The 25,137-nt window shown below is 38.5% G+C and overlaps 1 protein-coding gene across 2 annotated transcripts in view; it reads left to right on the top strand.

Moving 5' to 3' along the window:
* tax1bp1b (Tax1 (human T-cell leukemia virus type I) binding protein 1b) overlaps nucleotides 1-25,137 on the top strand; it is a 130,792-nt gene that overhangs the window by 100,327 nt on the left and 5,328 nt on the right. For both annotated transcript variants that reach the window (XM_048557898.2, XM_048557888.2), the window contains exons 11-16: nucleotides 2,991-3,105; nucleotides 4,080-4,198; nucleotides 8,734-8,856; nucleotides 14,233-14,328; nucleotides 14,838-15,012; nucleotides 15,172-15,323. In XM_048557898.2, coding sequence (XP_048413855.1) covers nucleotides 2,991-3,105; nucleotides 4,080-4,198; nucleotides 8,734-8,856; nucleotides 14,233-14,328; nucleotides 14,838-15,012; nucleotides 15,172-15,323 — 780 coding nt within the window. The remainder of the gene's footprint in view (nucleotides 1-2,990; nucleotides 3,106-4,079; nucleotides 4,199-8,733; nucleotides 8,857-14,232; nucleotides 14,329-14,837; nucleotides 15,013-15,171; nucleotides 15,324-25,137) is intronic.

Consider the following 25,137-nt stretch of genomic DNA (forward strand, 5'->3'; position numbering starts at 1 on the left):
AATTGAAACATATAAAATAATCAGAGGGTTAGATAGGGTGGATAGGGAGAGTCTTTTTCCTAGGATGCTGATGGTGAGCACGAGGGGGCATAGCTTTAAATTGAGGGGTGAAAGATATAGGACAGACATCAGAGGTGGTTTCTTTACTCAGAGAGTAGTAAGGGAATGGAACGCTTTGCCTGCAATGGTAGTAGATTCGCCAACTTTAGATACATTTAAGTTGTCATTGGATAAGCATATGGACGTACATGGAATAGTGTAGGTTAGGTGGGCTTGAGATCGTTATGACAGGTTGGCACAACATCGAGGGCCGAAGGGCCTGTACTGTGCTGTAATGTTCTATGTTCTATGTTCTAAACTTGTGCAACAGGTTAAATGTGTACTCCCGCCAAAGACTTCAAAAAAAATTGTCCAGAGTAATATTAGTAACCACTTTACAAGCAGTCCACCTATATTCCAGACTTTCAAACAAACTAATGTTTTCAAACCTTTAAATGTGAAAATGCTTCATGTGTAATATATCATTGAATATTTATCAATTATATGCACTGTTGTTGCTGTCTCATGGAGAAAATAAGCCTTGCTTATGAAGTACCAGTTGCATTGTGGCACACAGATTCGAGTCAGTGACCGGGATCTTCTAGTTTCTGGACTGACGGAGGATTGACATGCCCTAAAAGGTGCCTGTCAGGGCCCCTTAGACATTCTAGCTCACTAGCTACCTGGGAAGTTTGTACTTCTGAAGGGTAGTAACCCAGTACATGGAACCGCCCAAAACAGTCTAAAAGTCTGAGTTAGAATCTGCGATTTCAGAGGGTTCTCATTTTAGTTAATGGGCATTTGCTCTGAAACATTTAAAAGGATCAAAACTAGTGCTGCCAATTACTCTCATCACCCCTGATATCTCCATCTCCCGTTAACTAACATGCATCCCCTCATTCATCTCGCATTCAGTCCTCTCACTCAAGTGGCAGCTATCCCATCCTCACCCACTCACCCTACCCTCACAGACTTGCCTTCTCTCCAAAACCTTTCAAAGAGGCTTTCGACTTTAAAACTTTGTTTACTACCAGGAAAATGGACGATATGGAAGAATCATTGGGCCTCCTCTATAAGAACTCCTGCAGTTGAAGACTTCTGCAGGATCCTCCATCACAAGATGGACTTGAAACTTTACAGGAAAGGAACTGTACAACATTTTGCCTGATGTACGTTAGAAATAGGGATTCCCAGTCAAATCAGAAGATATAGGTCCTAATGTTTATCATTTTATCCTGTTATGTTACATGGATTCATTGTTTGCTCTGTGGCCCTCTATGCAGTCCATGTAACAATGACAAAGCTTGTTCACAAAATTTTAAAAATGGCAATTAAATGATCATAGGTTTAAGTTTAGACATTTAAGATATTTACTCATTATTTATGGACAACCAGTTGTAAATTTTGTTGCTAACACCTATTATGTGACCAGCAAGCAAGTGATGATTAGATAGCTCCACATTTGCCTCCCATCTGCAATTCCCTCTGTGCCCATTCTATCTAATATTCAATCATCTACCCTACTCATTGCACATCAAAATTCACTGCTTAGCACTTTATTCGGGTTCATGTTAAACATGAAACATCAAGACTGCTAGATAGTCTGTCAGGTACATTTAGTACCTAATTTGTGCAGCAGCTGCAGTGGGAATGTGACAGTTGCCTCTGTCGTGGCTCAGTAGTATCACTAATCAGACTATTGTTGGTTCAAGCTCCGTGAGAAAGACCTGAGTGCACAAACCCAAGCAGATATTTCTCTGTCAAAGGTGCCATCCTTTCGATGCAGTATTAAACCACTTTTAGCTGGATGTGAGAAGTATTAATGCACTACTTTGATGTAAAGCAGGAGAGTTCTTCCTGGTTCCTCGGCAGCTGTCTCTCCCTCAACCAATTTGATAAACTGTCTGATTGCTATCACCTGCTTTTGTGCTCCTGAGATGCTGCTTGGCCTGCTGTGTTCATCCAGCTCCACACTTTATTATCTTGATTGCTATCACCCGCTGTTTTGGGGCTTTGTTGTGTGCAAATTGATTTCTGCCTTGTTTACTATATTACAGAATTAGCAGTACTTCACAAGCACTTCATGAGTTGAAAAGCCCTTTGAAACACCCCAAGGTTGCGAAAAGCATTGTATAAATGCAAGTTGTGTTTTTCTCTGCGCACCTGACATGCAGAGGAAAAATTCAGTCATCGTGACTCTGTGCTTCTTTGGTGAAGGTATCTTTTGTTTGATTGTGGTGAGAATTGGGCCTGGTTTGTAAGTAAATGCTCACTCATGAATAATGGGCATTTGGATGAGGTAGGGCAGGCTGCCCAGCACTCATTACACCACACCAGCCAAGAGTTCAAGAACAGAAAAGTTTACCTTGGCGGGGAGAAAGGAAGGCTATTTCCACAATTTAAGTTGTGGTTGTTCAAAATAGAACATTGTCCTGATTCCTGTGACAATTTCACACGATAGGAAAAGATGGACAGCCTTTGAGAGCTCAAGGAATCCTTCCTGTTTTCCGTGGAGCATGAAGTTATTGAGGAAGTTGTGAGGAGAGATTTAACAGTATGTGGCTATGCACATGTTATTATTTGAAGTTGTCCAGCAGAATGAAACGGACAATAAAACCACAGCAGCATGAGGAGAAAATGAGATTTTTGCAGATATTAAAGGCTAGCGATTATTGGAGAGATTGAAAACATTATGGCAATAATAATCAATTTTCATATGTTGCCACAGTATGGAATTCTATTGAAATCTGCCTGTCTTGTATATTTGTACATGTTTCTCAACGATGAAACCGGACACTTTGCAGGTTTTTGAAATTGGGAAAGTGTTGTCACATCGTACGGTTACTTAGCCTCTGTGCATTTCATTTTTGCTTTTGTAAGACATCCGGATATTATTACTTTATTCAAGGAAAGTTATAGAGTAATCTAATGATACATCATCACATTAATAGGAAGAGAAGAAAAATGAAACCATCTTGAAGAAGCAGAAACTAGCTGATAATGGGACAAACACTGAATCGCCTCCAGTGGCGGCAGCAGCTGACTTTATTCAAGATTCCTCTTCAGGTACCAGGGCAATTGTTCAGCTCCAGCTTTATGCATAAGCCAGCACTGCACAATTTCCTGAAGTATTCTTCAGTGTTATATTTTGTGCATTTCTTGTAAGCTTTTCATCAGCTTCCAATCTCGGTTGTAATATATATCAGTTCGCAGTGATTAAGTACGCAGGCAAACCAAGTGATAGTTAAGCAATAATTTCTCCACCTGCTTGTACTGCATGTGCATCTTCATCTTCATTTATTCTTGAGTAGAGATTGCTTTTCCCAATTTTTTATTTCATTTACTACTGTGGGACACATTTTTGAAGTGCCTTTATACCCAAAGAGAATTATCAGCAAAACAACTCTATCATAAGCAACAGAGATTTACAAACTGTTTTTGTGTTGGAACAGTTCAAATACTCCTTATTTCCCAGCTGATACTTGGTGTTATTCCAAGTCCTATTTGTCATGATAGTGTGTTGCTGACAGTGGTGAAATTAATATGGTAGGCACAGAACAGTCACTTAATTTCACCTGACAAGTGAAATTGTTCCTATATGTTAACGTCTCATTTGGTGTTACTTTTATAAGCTGTAAACCTTTTTAAAGTTATGTATGGCTTCTAAAAGGAAGTGATGAGCACCAGAATGGAGTATAATTACAGGGCTTCAGGAAATTGGTGGAGTACAACTCCATAAATTGATCTAGGTATAGCTAAAATGCTTGCCGAAAATGCACATGCTCAGGAGAAAAAAAGTTATTGTATTTTCTTCTGAATTTCTTTCTTGCTGCTGAATTAACTGCATATTTTAATTACCAGCTTAGAGCCCAAATTTGAACATGTCCAATTGTTCCAGCATTGACTGTCATCAATTAAACAAAACAGCTCTTAAAACATTAAATTGTTTGTCTGGGTAAATAAAAAGTTAAAACTTGATTTTTTTCATGGATCATCTAACTATCACTGGTATAGTCAACATCCTACTCCTTTCTCTCCAGCCATGCCAACTCCATTCGACCATACATTTGATCTGTTGGTGCAGACGCAAATAAGTAAAATGAACAAAGAAATAATGGAAAAAAATGAGAAGTACAAAAAGTGCAAGCAGCTGTTGGCCGTAAGTATGACAGTCACTGGAGTAATACCTTGCTGCATCCAAATTGAATGGAATGAACAGATTATGTAATCACAAATGATGCTGTAAAGAGTATGGTTGGAAGTCAGTGAGAAAGACATCTTGCTTGTCTATTTTCTAGATTATGTATTATATTCATTGTGCTTTCTTTGATCAGGATGTATGGTCACTGTCTAATTGTTAAATATTAAACAGAATCTCTGGTAATTCAGAATTTGTTTTATCAGGGCACCTGTTTTTCACTTGGAATATTTAATTGGTTAAGGTTCCAACTTAGCAATCTAAAAATGTTGTACACTTCGTATCTGTAGTAGATTGAAGTATGTCTACACAGATGCTCTGTTTTTATTATGTTGCTAGCAAATTATCTATAGCTCGCACTAAGACAGAAAATATTTCCTTTGTCAAAACAAGAATATGACTAAAATATACTTTGATTCTCAATGTGACAAGATTGGCACTTATTATCCATTCTTAGTTGCTCTTGTTTTGATACATTATTAACTGCTTTAGTGATAATAGGGAAAATGTTTCAACATCTCTTTGATCTAAGGTTTTCCAGAATTTTTTCATCCTAACAAATAAGGAATAACAAAACACGTCTAAGTGACAGGAAAGACCTGGGTTTTCACTTTGAGCACTGCAAACGAGAGTCGAGCCATTTCCTAACATTTGAAATCCTAACCTCTCACCTTAGTCCATATTGCCACATTTGAAGTGTCTGGAAATGTGAGTAGGCAAGATTCAAGTTACTTGATTCCAAAGGCACTATTGAAGAACGGGTGACAAGACTGGCTCATTAGGGGCCTGCGTTGCTCGCTTTGGGGCAAATGGTCAATATAATTGTTACGTCCTAATCTTATTCAAAGTCCTTTGTAATCTTTTGCCTATGATGACTTCAGAAAACGGTCTTCATTGAACATTGCAACATTGTGACTATCTAGTAACAATTAAATTAACAACAATTAATAAATCAAAATAGAAAAAGATCCTCATAATGGTAGTGATCACAACTGGAATTTCAAAGCCTGTTTGAGGGAAAGCGTCTCAGGTTGGAAACCGGTGTCCTTGACTTAAATAATAGTTTTCAAGAAAGAGCTGCCTAAGGTAGACCGGAAAAGTTGACAAAGGGAAAAGTCAGTGAATAAGCAGTGGCAGAAGTTGAAACAGATACTTGATTGCGTGCAGAAGAAAACGATTCCTGTCCAAAAAAAACAATTTGGTCCATCAAGAAAGTAGATCAGCTCAAAGAATGGGCAAAACTTGGCAAATAAAGTGTAATGTTGAAAGGTGTGAAGTCATGCGCTTTGGAAAGAAACAAAAAGCAGACTATGATTTTAATGGGAGAGATACTCCAAAATGCAGCACAGAGGGATCTGGGTGTTTTTGTGCAGGGAATACTAATAGTTAACACACACATAGCAAGTCATTACAGCAAATGGAATTTTGGCCTTTAGTGCAAGTGGTTTGGAGTCTCAAATTGGTCTTATTTCAGCTTTAAGAAGTGTTAGTGGAGTACTGTGTACAGTTTTGGCCGCCTATTTAAGAAAGAATAAACTGGCATTGGAGGCTGTTCAAAAGAGATTCAGGCTGTTTTCTGGAGTGAAGGGGTTGTCCTGATCAAAATCTGTGAAACAGGTTAGACTCTTTCTCATTAGAACTTAGAAGAATGAAGACTGATCTTTATTGAAGTGTACAAGATTCTGAGGGCCTCTGTCAGGATAGATATTGAGAAGATTTTTCCACTAGTTGGATTATTTTGAACTAAGGGTGAAAGCTATAGAATGAAGAGAAACTCATTTAAAACTAAGATGTGAAAGAAATTATTTCCCCCACAGGATGGTGGAGGTTAGATCACTGAAATTAATTAAGAGGAGGTAGGTAGATGTTTAAAAACTTGGAGCTGGGAACTGTGAGGGGCTGACATAGAAGAGGAGTTCACACGTGAGGCAGATCAGCCATGATACTATAGAATGGAGGGGCAGGCTTAAGAAGTGGAATCCTCATAGTGCTCATCTTCCTTGTGGCCTGCGTTTTCATTTAAGTCTTTTGTGGCCTATCATTGGTTTTGTACACTGAAGACTTTTTGTCCATTGGGCAGTACTATGATCCACCATCTACCATGTCTGCAATCCACCCGTATTTGTTTAAAGTCATCAAAAACAAGGATGTCCTATTGCTCCTCCTGAACCTTGTCTGATTCCTAGCTGTTCAGTTGATGCTCGGCGCCTAAATCTGACACCCCTGTCACTGAGCTTCCACCTTGCAATCACGATCCTTTTATTTTAAATGTAAGAAATGTTATTTTAGTTTAATAACTAAACAGCAATTCTATTAATGCTAGCAACTTGGATCATGTAGAGTTGAAGGTGAGGTCTCCTTATTAAGAAGTAATTCCAGATTCTACTTGATGTTCAACTGAAATGCTGCTAACAAATGAAAATTTCATAACCACAATACCTTTAGGGAATTGGAATTGATATTGCAGTGATTTAGGATGCTGTATTTTCAATTTTTTTTGTTTCTCTGAATCGTCCACTCTGCTGTCTGAATGGAAATTCCATGAAACTAATTTAGGCAATCTCAAGCCCTGTTTCTGGTGATCTCCGTTTAAAATTGCACATTGAACATGAGTTCCCAATTTCATTGACAGATGTCTTAGGAGTGACTTCTGTGGAGGAGGATTGCAGCAGAGATTATTGGAAGGGCAAACTTAATTCAATGTCAAAGTTCTCCTCTGTCAGACTGAAAATCTTAGCTCTGGCATTGGGATTTTGGATAACCATTGGGATTTTTCACAGAATACTGAATAATCTTGTATCAGCTTTTATACCGCCTTTCCCTATTATTTCACGGGGGTAATATTTAAGAACAGCTCTCCGATCGTTTGCAAAATACTGACTGAAGAGGGTACTGTAACACATTGTATAGCCTGGTGTGGGTGATTCTTAAATTTCAGTACTTTCAAAAGTAAGCATTTTCAGTCAGTAGTTACCACTATAATTTTTTTTGTGTTCAGCTCTTTGAAAGAGTTATGCTAACTGAAATTTTAATTTTGATTGAAATTGCAGCAAATTATTAAAAGTTTTGCCTCCCTTTTCCATACATTGACCACTCTTAACAGACATGAACTTAGATAAGTGGAGTTTTCGAAGAAGGGAACCATTCGTTTCTCACTTTATTTCCTAAATTCCTCCTGGTTTCTTTCCATTTCTGAAGATATGTGCTCTTACTTGCTGAGATTCAATGGATGCTTGTCTGTTTTTTCTCATTCCTCTTCCAAATAACTATCGTGAATCAGGTTACGAAGTCTCAAAATAAAATGCTGTTAAGTATTGGCCAAATATTGCAAGACCTATTTCTGTCCTAAGTTAATAACTATTGACACTTTATAGCAAAGATGGTTGTATAATAGTCGAAGATTAAAGGTCTGATCAGCTAAAAATCCCTGCCCTGCCCCACATCCCCATACTTCCCTCCGTGCTATTGTGCTGAAGCCAACTGTAGCTGCTTACAGATCAGGGATAATGAGATTGGTTGATGCGTTTATCCCTAAGTCTTCTATTCGGAAGAATGTCCAGAAGTTTACATTCCAGTAAATACTTTCATAACACTGTTGTAGAATTTCAAAGGATTGAATGAATAATTGGTATAATTTTATGTAAAAATATGCAAAAACTCAAGGGTTAACTTTGAGGCTTTCCCTGATTTCCAACCAAAATTTACATTGGATGATTGAGAGAATCGTGGAGTAGATTTTTTTTATTCTCCCTATTCATGTCTAGAAGTTTGGTTCAGATAACTGGTCTGAATGGCTTCCACATATTTGATTTTGGTGTTGAAATCTAAAGAGATATATCTGCTTGGTTGATTTAATTGTCAAATGAGATATGATTACCACTGGTGTTCCTGCTGTAAACGTTTATTCCATTATGGTCATGATATGTACCAGCTTGGGATTGGATGACATGTATCAAGCCTTTGAAAACTTGACTTTGAAGCAGCAGGACTTTATTTATGGATTCACAGACATGGGCAGGGATGTGACAAAGAGTGTTCTTTCTTCAGTTCCCATTGTCTTATGTGATTATATCCATTAACATGAATGTTTGATGCAGTCAGCTTAGATTTAATGTTAACTAGTTGAATGAGATCCTGACTTCTGTGATTGGATGGCTGTGGGGTGGCACCTGGCTGAAGTTAGTTATTTTTCTAATCTAAAAACAGAAATATCTATCTCAGGAATCAAGCAGTATTATAGGATGTTTTGTCATTAACGGGTAAAGTAACTATTCAGCTAGATAGTTTTTACAGAGACATTCTCTGTTAAGAGTATTTCGGTCCCTTACCTGATGAGAGAAAATCTGTTCCACTTTGGAATAATAGAATTGTATAAACTTATTGTAAATTGGTTATGACAGTTCATTATTCTGAAATAACTGTTTTAACCAGAGCTCCAAATGGGAGGTGAATGTGCTTGCCTTTGACAATGTTTTTTGCCGGTTGTCTTTCTTCAGGAAGAGAATGAAAGAAGTCAGGCTTTTGCTGAAGAACTGGTTTACATCCAGCAAAAATTAAAGCAGCAGTTAAAAATAAACAGTGACCTTAAACAAGAAGCTGCAGAGGACGTTCAGTATAAGGTAAAAACCATTCAGTAGTATTCAAAGCAGAATGATAATGGGTTACTGTTGAAGATCTAAATTGTGCACAAGTTGAGTGGATTGATCGTAACAAGATTTTTTATTGATGCAGGCAAAGAGAAAATTTACATTGATTATTAGATATGCCTTGAATTTAAAACTCCATCAACAACAGCTTATTGTTTAGGCACATCTATATTCTGGCATTCTAAATCACTGTATTCTAGGAGGAGTCTCTCCTCTTCTTCGGTGTTTTGGTGTGACATTTATTGAAACCTGCCCTATTTAGGTGATCGAAAACGTTTGTTCTTAACTTCTGCATCTCTTCGGCAAGGACCCAGCAGTGCATAACGCTCATGTTCAATTTGGTACTGTTCAAGAGTGATTGCTCTCATTGTTTGTTTATACAATAAATAGTTCTAAATTAGCTGAACACATTTATTGCTTTCTTTTGCATAGGTTTGCTGGTTTTCCTTCTGTATTATATCTGAGTTTACATTATAAAAATATAAATTTGAATTATTTCTTCTTACACCATATGATGTTGACAAAGTTGATATGTGAATATTCCTAATGTATGTACTGTAATGCCATGCCCTGTTGAACTTCAAATAATGCTCTGTAGTGCATACTAAGATTTTTGACTTTTTTCAAACTAGTTTGTGTTTAGAGAGAAGATTTAACGCTGTACAACTGACGTTGTCAAAAATCACATAACACCAGGTTATAGTCCAACAGCTTTATTTGAAAACACTAGCTGTCACAGTGTTGCTCCTTCCTGAGGTGTAGTGAAAGAGGAGATACCAAGACACAGAATTTATAAGTAAAAGATCAAAGGATCATACAACTGTTGTGAATGTATTGAACACACCTAAAATGCCTGGCTGACTCCGTGTTAAATTTCTAATCAGTTAGAAAGGAGATGTTGGATTTGATGGAGTAAAATGTAAATCCCAAAATTTCTTTCAAGTCACTGCCCTGCAGTAACTAAAGGTTTAATCAGTATATGCAAGAGGCGACCTCTCAGGCCAGACAGTGCATTTTAGGTTTTAAAAGAAACAAAAGATCTGCAGAGACTAAATCAGGAACAAAAGCACAAGTTGCTGGAAAAGCTTAGCAGATCTGGCAGCATCAGTAAAGAAAAAATATGTTCAGATGAGGCCAACTTTGATAAGGGAGCCTCTAAAATGCCCAATCAATGTGGGTATCAATGTTGACTTCACAAGCTTCAAAATCTCCCCTCCCCCGATTGCATCCCACAACCAGCCCAGCTAGTTCCCGCCTCCCTAACCATTCCTCCCACCTCAAGCCCCACCTCTATCTCCTACCCACCAACCTCATCCTGCCTCCTTGACCTGTCCGTCCCTAGACCGACCTATACCCTCCCTACCTTCCCACCTGCATTCACCTTCACTGGCTCCACCCCCACCTCTTTGACCGGTCTATCTTCTCCTTCTATCCATCTTCTATCTGCCTCCCCCTCTGTCCTTAATTATTTCAGAATCCCTTTCCCCTCCCCCATTTCTGAAGAAGGGTCTTGACCCAAAACGTCAGCTTTCCTGCCCCTCTGATGCTGCTTGGCCTGTTGTGTTCATCCAGCTCTACACCGTGTTATCTCAAATGCTACCCTCTTCCTCAACCAAGAATTCCTCACCGCCATTTCAACAGAGCCCTCAACTGGATCGGACACACCTCCCATGCTTCCTTCACCCCTTTTCTTCCCTCCCACAACAGTGATAGGATTCCCCTTGTCCTCGCCTACAATTCCACAGCATCCACGTCCAGAACGTCATCAGATACCATTTCTGCCACCTCCAGTGAGATGCCACCACCAGACACATTCCCCTCCCCTCCCTTGTCCACCTTCCAGAGGCATCATTCCTGCAGGGACACTCTAGTCTGCTCTTCCTTCACTCCTAATACCCCTACCACATCTTCCCCTGCAATGAGCAAAGATATAACACCTGCCATTTACCTCCTCCCTCCCCAGTATCCAAGGGCCCAAACATGCCTCCCAGGTGAAACAACACGATGAATCTAGTCTCTCAGTCACTGCTCACAGTGTGGTCTCCTCTACCTTGGGGAAATGAGCATAGTCTGGGTGACAGATATTCTGTGAATCCATGTTCTGCTCGCAAAAAAGACGCTGAGCTTCGAGTTGCCTGCCACTTTAACGCACCACCCTGTTCCCTGGCAGCATCTATGTCTCTGGCTTGCTGCAGTGTTCCAGTGAAGCTCAGTGCAAGCTGAAAGAACAACGCTTCATTTTTCACTTGGGGACCCTGCAGCCCTGCGGACTCGATATCGAGTTTAATAATTTTAGGGCCTAAACTGTCCCATGTCCTAGCCCCATACACCACACATCGGGCCTTGTTATCACATAGTCTTCCACTACGCTCTACCTAATGTTAATCATTAACAGCCCCCATTGATAGTTATTCGCTCTCCTAGTCAGATCATTATCAACTCCTATGTCTATCCAACTGCTCTTCTCTCTCTTTGGCCTCTATCCCCACCTATCATTTACTTCCTCTCTTCCTCCTCCTCCTCCTCATTTTCTACATGCAAACCAATATTTTCCTCGTTATCATCAGTTCTGAGGCAGAATCACCGGACCCAAAACATTAACTCAGATGTTTTCTTCACAGACGCTGCCAGGTCTGCTGAGCTTTTCCAGAATCTCTTTTTGAATGTATTTTAGGTGTGAGGCCTTGGTTGGAATCCATCTGTGTTTTAACCTAAAATCAGACTGGTTTTATTTCCAAAGAGGAATTTATAAAATGCCCCATTGACGGACTTGTTTTCTCTTTCTACAGATGTTGCCTAATCTGTTCACTATTTCTGGCTTTTTTGGTCATTATTTCAGATCTTTGGCATCACTTTGTATATTCTAAATGATCATCTGATCTGTTTGGATGATGGTTGAAGGATGAATTTTGGCCAGGGAGAACCCTTGTCTCAAATTGTCATTGGATTTTCAATGACTTAATAGATGATCAGTTAATGTTGGTCTTATGTCAGACCTGCATAAAGCATTCCTGTATTGGGAGTGTGATGTAGCAAATAGGATAGGTACTGCCTAATAACAATTTAAGAAGTTACAATTATTAAGCTTCACCATGAATATATTGACAATGGAAGAAGGAAGGTTGCATAGAAGGCTAAGGAGGGGGGAAACAGAGCATTGTGGATGGAATACAAAAGGAGATTTGAGAAATAGAATGAGTTAAATGGAGTAATTTGTAAATGAAGACAAGGAATTTGAAATAAATGTGTCGAAGGCATGAGAATGCTTAATAACTGAAACTTCTATTTATATAGTGTCTATTTCATAATAAAACTCCCAACATCCCTCACAGGAGCATTGAAAACGAAATATGGCACCATACGTCAAAGGGAATACTAAATTAGGTAATCAAAGCTTGGTCAAGGAGATTGATTTTAAGGAATGTCTTAAAGAAGGAAAGTGATGTGAAGTGTCATTAGGGATTTTGTCTTGAGTGGTAGTGTTTTAAGTTTATGGAGAGTAGATGATGTGAGACCAGGAAGGAAAGCATGCAGAGTAGTTGATGCAAATATGCCTTAAGAAGGATTTTATCAATGGAGAAGTTGTTGGTGGATAATGTTCTTGTGCTGATGGAGAGGGCATGAAATTTGAGGCTGAACTCTGAGTTCAACAAAATATTAGAACTATGAATAACCTGAGTTTATTCTGAGCTTTGAACAAATGGTTGCAACCATTAATGAAACTTGCATTTGCTGTAGACTTGCCCTGGGATTTGTCATCCAAAAAACGCAGCTGCCTGTGCAGGACATCTGGGATCTGTAAAGCTGAGAAATTGTACTGTTTTAGGAAGTTTAAAGATGAAAGACAAGTGAAGAAGTTTGTGGAAAGAATTTCAGCACTTGGTTCTGGGCAGCTAAAGGCATGGCCTCCAGTGAGGGAGCAGTGACGTTTGGGCATTTTCATTCTGGAATTCGAAAGGGGTAACATCTAAGGATTGTAAGAATGCAAGAGATTACAGAGAGGAAGGACAGGGCTGTGGAAACATTTTAAAAACAGGATTAAGAATTTTAAAATTCAGGTGCTGTTAACTAGCAGCTAGTGTAGGTCACTTAGCACAGGGCCAAATTATGAAAAGGATTTGGTGTGATTTTAGACTCTGGTAACAGTTTTGGACACACAAGAGTAGTCGAGATTAGAGGTAACCAAGGCAGGAGTGAAGATTTCAGCAGAAGAGCTGGAATGGGGCCAGAGTTGAACTGTGCTACAGTGATGGAAATAAGCAATTTTACTTGTTTTGTTTTATGATCTAGTATGATATCAAAATTCCTAACAGTCTTGTTCAGCCTCAGACAGTTGCCGGGTAGAGGTGTGGAAGTGATAGGTGGATGGTCTGAAGTGAGTTACTTCATTTTTGCAGTTTCAGTTTGCGGAAAATTTCGGTTCTGTTTGATAGTGGATCTCAGCTGAGCGCGAGATCATTCTGCATCTTCCTGCCATGTTACTTGATGTCTGTTTGGGCAACCACTTTGAAATAATAGCCAGATAAGCGATACTGCCAAGTAGATTCTGCAGAACTTGCATCAACTAACTTCTGCTTCTAAAGTTCTAAACCAGATTCTGCTGTTAATCTAAAGTACAGCTTGAGGAAGACCTATTGGCGATATTTCATCTACTCCAAATGTCCAAGCATGCACTCATTCCTCATCATGTACATGTCTCATCATCTCCGGCTTATGCTTCAACTGTATTAAAACCAACTGCACTTCAATACTGACCAGGAAGATTATCATGTAAAATATTACTGAGATAAATTAACTTCATGTTCTTTGATTTGCTTTGAATCTTTATTTAAGAAAGGAAATTTGAGTGCATATTTCTCCACGTTAGCTTTCTTAATTTTTTATTTGGTACAAAGATATTGTCTACCTTGGATGTTCATCTTAATATTTAGCTCCAGATGCTAGCTTTAATGTGCTGGTTTAGTCTGTTGCAAAACTCACTGACCACTCATGCAGTTTTCAGAAGAGCTGAGCTGAGCATTTTAGAAAACAGTTTCCACATTTAATTGTGTATTTGTGATCACTGGAAGTTGCTGTCAGATTTGCACATAATAACAATGTGTGTGATTCACCTCATTGTTATTTTTGTAGTAAATCTGATCAATTTTGGTTGTGTCTGTGATATTGCATAGAAATAAAACCAAGTCATGAAAGATTGCACAGTGTCCTGATTGAAGTAAGGGTACTCCTATGGAACTAAGCTGTGTTTTTAAATTTATTTCATTTGTCACAATCTCTTTACACTACGTTTGAAGGAGTATTGAGGTGGAAGATAAACTTCATCATTCTTGTTTTGCACATTGTTTGCAGGTTCTTCTTTCTGAGAAGGAGCAGGAAGTAAAGGAACTTAAAGCAAAGTTGGCAATTGTTGACAAGGAGAAGGAAATCCTGGAAGAGCTGAATAAGGCAAGTGATTCAAGTAGTTTGCTTGTATGGTTTCTGAGAAATGAGTCATTTAGAGTGTAAAGTCTTATCAGGTACTTCTCAAATTAAAGGCACTCTTGCTTTCCCATAATCTCCATGCCCCCACCTTTCCCATTCCACCCTACGTTAAAAAAGAGTTGGAAAGTCTTGGAAAGATGTTGGTGTATGTTAGTATATATATCACCTCAACTGCCAAAGAATCTTTTATGATTTTACCATTGAACTAAGGAACGATATTGTATGCAATAGTGTAAATTATGAATACATTTTGTTCAAGTGAACATTTTTCTTCCACTGTAGTTGAGATATTGGATTTTGGTAGTATAATAAATGTAAACAGGAAATAAGTGGATAACCTAATTTTCAATTGACGTTTCTCATGGGATTTGTCTGAATGGTCTTGAAGTTTGTAGCTTTATATTACAAATGACTGTTTAGTAAAACTCTGGATGTAAAAATTATTCTATTTCTAACTGCCTCACCTCTCTTAGGAATTTTCAAGAGAGATATGTAGGCATGATAATGAAGAGCAAAGTTCACCAAGTTCAAAGCCTCAGGATGCACAGATTTTACAATATCCAAATCCATATTCTTCGGATCCTTCTGTTGTACCTGTGAAACATCCTGGCCTGAAGTTTGGAAACCCTTATGCAGAGCCTGGGAGAGGTTGGTGCTAGCTGGGAGCAGCCTCTCAACATATTACTTTAGTTTAATAGTAAAGAATGATTTTTTTTTTAATGTGCTAATATTTTTTCCTATTGAAATACAATTTCCTGTAATTGGTTAGCAAATTAGCTGTCTTTGCCTTAATGTATTTGATTTCAGGTGGGGCAGATGGAGCATTTTATCCTGATGAGATCCGTAGAGTGCCTAAAGGGGTTCCCTCCTGGGGATTGGACAGTACCGTGGTCTGTAGCCAACCTTCTCGCAATTTCGGTCGACCAGATGGACTTGAAGACCCCAATGAGCTTATTAATGCAAGTGCTAATTGATTTTCATTTGATCTTAATAGAGATTTGATCAGTTTGCTGTCACAAAAATTGCTTTGCTGTATCATTAATTTTGGAACATCTGGTTCAGCCACAAAATTGGCTTCCGCCAGTCATAAGGGTTTGTTTTATTGATTGACCTTTACATATAAGAATATGAACAAATGTAGTAGTGAAGTGTTATTAATAACATTCATAAATCACACATCTGATAACTGACCATAATTAATTTGTCTCATCCATGCTCGGTATCATAGTGTTGCATTGGCTAAAAATGTTTTGTTCTTGTTAATTATTTAATTAAAAATGATTGAGGCAGTGTCATAGGCTGACATCTGCACAGAAATATTTAATCCTTCACTATGCTATATAAAACTAAGAAACAAATTCAACAAAGGTAATTTGCTTTTGTGCCAAACTATCTTTCACTTTTTACATGGTACATACACTGAAGTATTCAGAATTTAGATCCACCATTACCTTAAAATTCAGAGTGCTTAATTCGATTATCCCAGAAAATCAGCAAAGGTAACAGATAAGGTATTAATGGGAGGGAAGGTTTTGTAACAGTCTCTATCACAAAGGACAAAGTGTTTGACAAACTAATGAGATGAAAGGCATACAGGTCACCAGGACCTGATGGCCTGTGTTGAAGGGCTTTAAAGAAAGTGGTTGCAGAAATAGTGGAGGCATTGGTAGAAAATTTCTGAAACTCACTGGATTTCAGGAGGATTCCACTAGATTGGAAAGCCATTAATTTGACTAATTCCTGTTCAGGAACCAGCAAACTATAAGAACTAGGAGCAAGAGTAAGCCATCAGGCCCCTCAAGCCTGCCCTGCCATTTAATGAGATCATGGCTGATCTTTGAGACTCAGCTCCACTTACCCGCCAATTCACCATAACCCTTAATTCCTTTACTGTTCAATAATTTATCTAGCCTTGCTTTAAAAATATTCAGTGAGGTAGCTTCAACCACTGGGCAGGGAATTCTACAGATTCACAATCCTTTGAGTGAAGAAGTTCCTCCTGACCTCAGTCCTACATCTGCTTCCCTTTATTTTGAGGTGATGACCTCTAGTCCTAGATTCACCTGATAACGGAAACAACCTCCCTGCCTCCACCGTATCTATTCCATTCATAATCTTATATTTTTCTATGCATGATGCATGATCAGTTTGTTAGAGATCTTTGAGGACATAACAAACTGGTAGATGTCATGTGTTTGGATTTACAGATGGCATTCAGTAAAGTGCCACATAAAAGGTTGTTGCAGAAGATAGGAACTGTAGGGATTATAATGAGGTCAGCTGGATGAACCTCATAGATCAAAGTTGTTAGCTTGCTCTAGTCGGGGAGCCCTGGCTGACAGACATAAGCAAGAATGTCAAAGGTGCTGTTCATTCTGAGAGCTGGCTCTAAGGAAGCTGGACCAGTGTCAAGCACTGTGTACGTGTAAATAAAGGGTGACAACATACTGGCCTCCGTGGAACTTAATTTGCGATCTCACGGTACTGGGAGCCATTTTGAGCATAGACCAAGGACTGGTTGTGTGCACAATGTGGAGAAACTGGATTAACGAGTCTTCCTTTCACTTTGGAAAGACATAAGTAATGGGCCTAGGTCGCCAATTATTCTAGATCTTTATTAATACTTGGAGGAGGAGCCAAATATAATATATACACAAAGTTGCCACTGGTACAAAAATAGGATGGAGGGTGTGGTATGATGAGGACATAAGGAGTGTTCATGTGCTTACACAAAAACTGAATGAGTGGGCAAAATCTCGGCAGATGGAGTTGAAGGTAGAAAAGTGTGATGTCCTGTACTTCGATAGCAAGAAGCAAAAGGGGCACCGTGTTTTAAATGGAGAAAGACTCCAAATTAGCAAGAGAAAAATGGATGTCTTTGTGACTAAAACACTAAAGATTAGCATGCATGTGCAGCAACTAGCACAAGTGAATTTTTGGCCTCGATTGCTTGTATGTTAGGGTATAAAAATAGTAAGTCTTGCTATTATCATACAGGGTATTGGTTAGACTGCAGCAGGAGTACTGTTTACCATTTTAGAAAGGATATACTGACAATGGAGGCCACTCAAAAGAGATTATGGGGAGAGTGCAAAGAGGCTTCAAGAGGACATGGCTCTACTTCATGAATGGGTTGAAACATAGAAATAGGATATTAGGTAAACTATTATGACATTGTCCACTTTGGTAGAAAAAAAAACAGGCAAAATATTTCTTAAATGGTGAGAGATTGGAAAGTGTAGATGTCCAAAACGACCAGCTCAATCTATGCGTTTCTAAAACTAACATGAAGCAGGCAGTCAGAAAGACAAGTGGTATGCTGGCAATCATTTCAAAGGGATTTGAGTACAGAAGTAAAGATGTCTTTCTTCAGCTGCATATTGTTAGAGTATTGTGTACAGTTTTCTCCTTTCCTAGGGAAGTATACAGTGACCATAGAAGGAGTGCAATGCATGTTCACCAGATTAATCCCTAGGATAATGGATGCCCTCAAGATGATGTGATTGAAACTCACAAAATTCTTACAGAGCATGACAAAATGAATATAAATAGGATGCTCTCCTGGCTAGTGACTCTAGAACCATAGGACAAAATTTCAGAAGAAAGGGCAGGCCATTTAAGACAAGAACTTCTTCATGGAGTGGTAAATCTTTTAAATTCTGCTTCCCAGAGTGCTTTCCAAGTTTGATCATCAAACAGATTTAAGACAGCAATCAGTACGTTTCTGGAGATCAGTTACCTTTAGGGAAATGGAGATAGTGCAACAAAATGGCATTGAGGTCAGCCATAATCTGGAATTTTGGAGTAGGTGCAATGGGATGAATGGCCCAGACCTGTCCCTGTTTCCTTAATTTCCAAAATTAGAGGAGTGCAGCTATCTCAAAGAATTGTGGAATCTGAGGATAGATTGCGAGAATAACTGTGGAGGGATTTAAAAACAAGAATCTTAAATTTGAAACAGTGTTGGATTTGTGACCAGTGAGAATCAGCAAGTGCTGGATGGGTGACTACAGACATAGTGTCAACTAGGATGTGCACAGTCGAATTTTTGATTTCAAGATTATGGAGCGCGCAAAGTGAGAAACCAGCAAATAGAGCATTGAAATAGTAGAATCTAGAGGTCACACGAGCAGCCATGAAGAGTTTCCATAACAGTGTATTGCGAACACTGTACTGGTATCCAACAATAAAATTGTCATGGGTTGTAATTTTGAGCATGGTTCTCATGTTGATAACTACGTTTCCTCAAAAAAAATCAATTCACGTATTTTGCAGTGTTAACTTAAATTAGTGCCCTAGACAAATTCGAATGATTTGCAGAGCTCTGCTGTTTGGAATTCTGCAATTCTGTTCACAGTGAGTGCAGTGGTATCACGACCTGTTTCTCATTTAGTCTAGTTTGCTGCATTTAATTGCTATTAACCTTTCTTGGAGTTGAACAGTGTTCAGACAGGCATGATTTCAAACCTAGGGTTCAGCATCTTAGGAAAGGAAAATGATTTTCACCTCCCTGACTTTTAACCTCTTCTGTCTATTACTGCGTGTAATTAGAGAAACTGTCACAACTTTCACACCAATTTGAAAGAGTAGAAATGTGCACTTTGTGATGTTACCTACCTTAGTGTTCATTCTGCATTTCTAATATGACCGTTCCTGGTGCAGGTATTGCACATGACAAGCTCTTTTAGTCATCTGCTGCAGTTTAATTAGCACCATATTCATGCTGATCTGAATGTCTTTGATCCTCTTTGCCCTTCTGCAAACCCATGAGGAAGAGTTCTTGTGTCTTGTGCTCATTTGCTGACATAACTCAGCTTTTGTAATGAGACAGAGGGACTCTAATGTGTTCCAATAAGCAGATTGTCTGTGGGTCACTGGTGAAGATAATGGAATGTACATCATGGATTTTACAGAATTACAAGAACTGTGGAAAACATGAAGCTACTTAGTGCTTACAAAATGTTTTTATAAAAAGGTTGTTTTCTTTGCTGCAGAGATTAATTTCAGTATAATTTAACCAGGCTGCACCTAAAAATCAATCGTTCTAATTATTTAATTTGTATTGAATTCAATAGATAGATCAGACAACCAACAAAATAATTTGCATTAGTTATACATCCATAAACTGGATTTCCCCTCATCTTAGTACTGCACTTTTGCCAGTTTGAAATTGTAACTTCAGTCCATAAAATATTTTAATTTGCTTTCAACACTTTAGTTAATTTTATACTCTTCAGATATGACAGTTTATTGATAACCAGTTACCCTCTTGTATAGCTCGAAGAAGAGGGGCCTGTTTTTTGCAGTTTTGAATATGCAAAGCTCCAAATTTGTTAGGTTCTGTAAAGATTTAAGAGTATGGTTTTAAGGATGAGAAACTTCGATTACACGAATAAGTTGATGAAGCCACAAGTTTTCTATATAAAGAAATTTGAGAAGAAATTTGGTGTGTCCAAAATTGTGGCATGTCTAGACAGTGAGTGAGAAACACTTTGCAGTGGTAGAAGGTCAAGAATCAGAGGATTCAGTTTAAAGGTGATTGACAAAAGAATCAGAATTAACAACTTGTTGCACAGCGAGCGTTCAGCGTTAGGAATGTACTGCTGAGGTGGTGGTGAGGTAGTTAATTGGGATTTTCAAAAAGAAATTGGATAATTACCTGATGTGAAAAAATGTCAAGGCTGTGTGTAACAGCAGGGGGGAATAGGGCTTGCTGAGTCTCTGATGAAGGGTAGGCATGGTCACGGAGGGCCAAATAGCCTCTTCCTGTGCAGAACTGTTCTGCGACTCTGTAACTGTGGGAAGGTTTTAGAAGGTAAATAGTGACTTTTAGCAAGGTCAGAAAATGAAATTTATATAAACAGCTGATATTCAGCTTATCTAAAAAGCACATACTAGATACCATGAATAAGGAAAAAGCTCCCCTCTTAAGCTTTGCTTTTACTTGAAGTACCTTACCCTTGGTGTGTGCCTGAGGAATCTGATTTGATAGCTGTAATGTATTTTACATTGCTGTTATTTTCCCTATTGTTCCATTAGTTTTCCCATGGAAGCTACTTATGTGATCTTGCTTATGACCATGTTCCAAAGGGTTATTTCTATACTGAATACAGTGCCTCTATCTAGTAGACATCAACAGGTTTATTTAGTAGCGTTAAATGCATAGCAGATAGGAATTCTAGTCATATGTATGGCTTCTTGTGGGAGACATATCCACATTTCTACCACCCTTTGTGTGTAGAAATGTTTCCCAACTTCTCTCCTGAAAGGTGTAGCTCTGATTTTTTTAAAAAGGTTATATATGCTAATTCTGGATTTTTCTCTTCCTCTGTGTCCCCCACCCCCTCAGTGGTGAAAACTGTTTCGTTCTACCCTGTTGCATTGTATGAAAATCCTCAAGTAAGCAGTCAAATCATCCTTGGTTTTTACCATGGAAGACAGAAGGTTATGTCTGCATCTTGCTTACAAATTCCCATCCAACAATGTTTTCTTTTTTAAGTGTGAAATGTAATTTGGTTCCTTCTGATGAGACGGTCACTGCTGGCATCAGGTGTGGCAAGAACCCATGATGTCACTTAATGTAAGTGACACCTGCTTAGAAATGGAGAACAATCTGAATTTGACTCTGATAAACAGCATCGCTTGTTGCTACTTGAAACACATTTATCTTGATGATAATAGGGGCAAATTGAAAGTTATATTTTGCTTATTGCTGACCAGCCTCAAATTCTCCTTGGTTTTGTATATCCTGTCCTCGGTTTCTTTCAAATATAGGCATTATCCTTTATTCAGTGGTCACAAGTTTGCCTCTGATTCAGAAAAATCGACATTCCAGTTATTTACGCACAAAATCCAGACTGTCAGTCCAGAGCAATGTAAATTCCTTCAGGATGGATAAGTTTCCATGGCATTATTTCAAAAAAGGGAAGAGAAATCTGCTCTACTGGCAATATTGCTCAAAACAAATCTGATTATGTCCCCTGTAATTAACTCTTTGAGATCTTAACTACTGCTATTTCCACACTGGAGCAGCCATTACGCCATTGGCTGAGGTTGTGAAAGTAACTATAAATGCCAGCCTTTCCTTTATAAACTAGTGAACATTCAGCTGGTGTCTGAATGGTGAAACTCAAGAATCTTGACCTGCAACCATCTTTTAATTAAATAAAAAATTCACATTTGGAATTTATTAAAATAAGAGCGAATTTAACGTTAAAGGCCCATGATTTTACAAATTAAAACTGATGAATTTACATACTTATTTCCTGCAAATCTATTTGCGCTCCTCCAAAATGTTATTTACTAAGATACTCTAAAACATTCCTAATCAAATATTCCAAGCCAAACTTAATCATACGGATTATTGAAACAATCGATGGATTATTAAAAATTTGATAGGAACTATGAACTTAATTTTGTTAACTGCTGATTATTAATAAGTTACAACCCTGATTATTAAAGAAATAGGCTTTCTACAAAAAGAAAGAAATGCTAAGCTTTTCATCAGCTTTTGTTTTTGGAGCACTTGGCCCATTAGGCCAAGGTTAGCAGCAAAACAAAACGTGAGAGTTTAAAAGAGGTTTGCAACCATTGGAAAATGGTCTCCGTTCCACAGCAGTCGTCATCTCAAAGCCCACAGCTCCAAAGTTCCGTGTCACAGCCCACACTTTGGGAAGCCCTAGCTAGCTATTTCCATATATTGAACTAGTTTCAATTTTTTGGAAAAAAAGTATTTTTTTCTCAAGCATCCTAAAGAAAATGAAGGCAAACTTTTAGTTGCTTTTGATACAGTTGTGGAAGGCTTAAGTGAGATGACATTTAGCCTTTAATTTTTTTCTACTGCAACTGCACATCTCAGTGTGGATTCCATCTTGGTCATACCCTGTAAATTGCTGGTTTGGAACTTCCGTTCTCCTATTCAGGATAAAAGTTGTACATGTGCAGTGTTCAGCTCACAGATACTAAAATGTAAAGTGTGTGGATGGCAACATATCATTAACATTTGCATTAAAGTATTAAAACATGCTAATGCTCTTTATTCTAGTAACTGAAAATTATTCCACAGCAACACTGAAGTAGTAGTGTGAATATATTCCTGAGGGTTTAAATGGAGATTTTCTTGTCGCATTGTATTTTTTGCTCTTTGCAGTACTTGTCTGTTTAAGGGCTGCATGTGATCCATATACATGAGTTTCTCAGCAGATGATGCTTTTTCAAATTGCAAGCAGATTTGGACACATCCTCCAGTGAGGCAGAATCACCCTGACTGTTGATGGGAGCTGTGAGGCCGACCCTGCTGTCCATCAGCATTGTGATCCTCATCAGTGCCTGCTGCAGCTATTCATGTGCTGTTAGTGTTCATGAAATGAGAGCCGTACTGACAGAACTGATGAGATGAGCAGCCCAACTGGGCAATTTAGCGGATAAGTCTGACTGCACTGTGACATGTGTGACATGCTTGACTAGCATTACTGGGATATACAGATCACTCAGAACTGACCGCTGGCAAGTCTGGTGCAAAGCTGAATAGTTTTTTTTCTTGTGGAAATCATGATTGACAAACTTTGCAGAATTGAAATTGACAGTGTTTCTGTTTTCTAGGTTTATTTTATACCACTTGAAATGTATTTTTTTCTTATTAGTTCTATTATGAGTTTTGGCTCCAGTCATGTGCTATGTGTTTCATAGACAATATTTTTTGTGTGGACTATTGAGGCCATTGATCTGGATTAAACAGCCATTCAATCTTTTAGCTGTCAGTTTATTCATTGGCCTTTTTACTTAAACCTGTTTCTTTAAATAAAACTCTCCGGTGATAAGCATGAACTTAGTGATGAAGGATTCGTGTTTCTGAATTCTAGCTAGGGTAATTATGTACTTGTTCACTGCTGATGTGCTTTATGGTGGCTTTGGGAAAATGCAGTAGTCTGCTGCTCAGTACACTGGTAGATGATAGTAAGTGCAAGTTTCTCCTGTATTCACTGCCAAATGAAGGTGCCGAGGACGACGACAGAGTCTGCAGACGGTTATATGTAGGTTTAATGATGGTCAGACTTTTGGCAGATAGAATATAATGTGAGAAATTGTGAGGTTGTACTTTGCCAGGAAGAGTAGAGGATCTATATATTATTTGCATAGAGAAAGACTGCAAAAATCTACAACAGAAGGATTTTGGAGTCCTTGTCCATAGATCTCAAAAGCTAGCATTCAGGTTCAGCAGCTAATAGGGAAGGCACATGGTATTTTGGCTTACAAACAATGGAGTATAAAAGTAGGGGCACATTGCTAAAACTGTACAACGTACTATCATGTCTGGAACAGTGTGAACAGTTTTGGTACCATTATCTAAGAAATGATGTACTGTCATTGGAGGGAATCCAGAGAAGATTTACAAGGTTGATTCCTGATGTGGAGGGATTTTCTAATAGGAAGAGGTTGAGTATTTTAGGTTTTTACTCCTTGTGAGAGTGAGAGGTGACCTTGCTGCAACATACAAAATGTTTAGGGGGCTTAACAGGGTAGATGCTGAGAAATCTTTTTCACTTGCAGGAGAATCTAGAGGGCAAAATTAGTGATTAAATGGGTTTTCCATTCAGTATCGACCTGTGCCGCCACCTCTTTCAAAAACGCTTGTATCAGGAAAGAAATAATTTCATTCTTTCCTTTTCTTTTTCCCCCTTTTTCTTATTAGTACTACCCTCTGTAAAGTGCCCTAAATTCCATTAATTTGTGTACTGGTATTGCAGAAACTCACATGACTGCAGTACAGAGGAATTGCTTCATACTTTTGATAAGCTTCTATGCTAATTGTGAGAAGTGGTAAGAAATTGAATAATTTTCTACTCCTACCTTCCCAAATCATGTAGTTAGCCACATTAAAGATGGTAAAATGCATTGATAATACTTAATGTCTCCAACTTAACATGAAAAGCAAAATAGTCTTGAAGAGAAAGTATGTTGTGTTGATGTAGTGTTTTTCACAACCATTGACTGTCCTAAAACACTTCATAGCAAATTAAGTACTTTACAGGTATAGCCGCGGTTATAATGTAGGAAGCCAGGCAGCCAGCTTTGCATTCAAGATTCCACCAATGGCACTGCAGTATGGCTAGATGGAATGACAAAGTGATGGGTAAATGTTGGGATAAAGGTCATTTTTCATTGGAGAAAAGGAGGAGGAGAGGGGACCTAATTGAGGTGTACAAGATAATGAGAGGCATAGATAGAGTTGATAGCCAGAGACAATTTCCCAGGGCAGAAATGGCTAACACGAGGGGTCATAGTTTTAAGCTGGTTGGAGGAAAGTATAGAGGGGATGTCAGAGGCGGGTTCTTTACACAGAGAGTTGTGAGAGCATGGAATGCGTTGCCAGCAGCAGTTGGGGAAGCAAGGTCATTGGGGTCATTTAAGAGACTGCTGGACATGCATATGGTCACAGAAATTTGAGGGTGCATACATGAGGATCAATTGGTCGGCATAACATCGTGGGCTGAAGGGCCTGTTCTGTGCTGTACTGTTCTATGTTCTATCTCTCCATTCGTTTTTCACGCTGGCATAGGATCTTCACTGCCCATCTGAGAGGGAGATGGCCCTCACCTTAAAAACTTCCAGTAGTACGACATTGCTTCAGTATTTAACTTGAATTATGTGTTAAGTTTCTGGAGTGGAATGTGAGCTCACAACCTTCTAACATCGCTACCACTGAATCAGAGTTGACAACTTTAATGCTATTTAATATATTAAGGCACACAGAAATAATTTTAATTTTAAAAT

Source organism: Stegostoma tigrinum, chromosome 2 (genome assembly GCF_030684315.1).
Source record: "Stegostoma tigrinum isolate sSteTig4 chromosome 2, sSteTig4.hap1, whole genome shotgun sequence".
Lineage (NCBI taxonomy): Eukaryota > Metazoa > Chordata > Chondrichthyes > Orectolobiformes > Stegostomatidae > Stegostoma > Stegostoma tigrinum.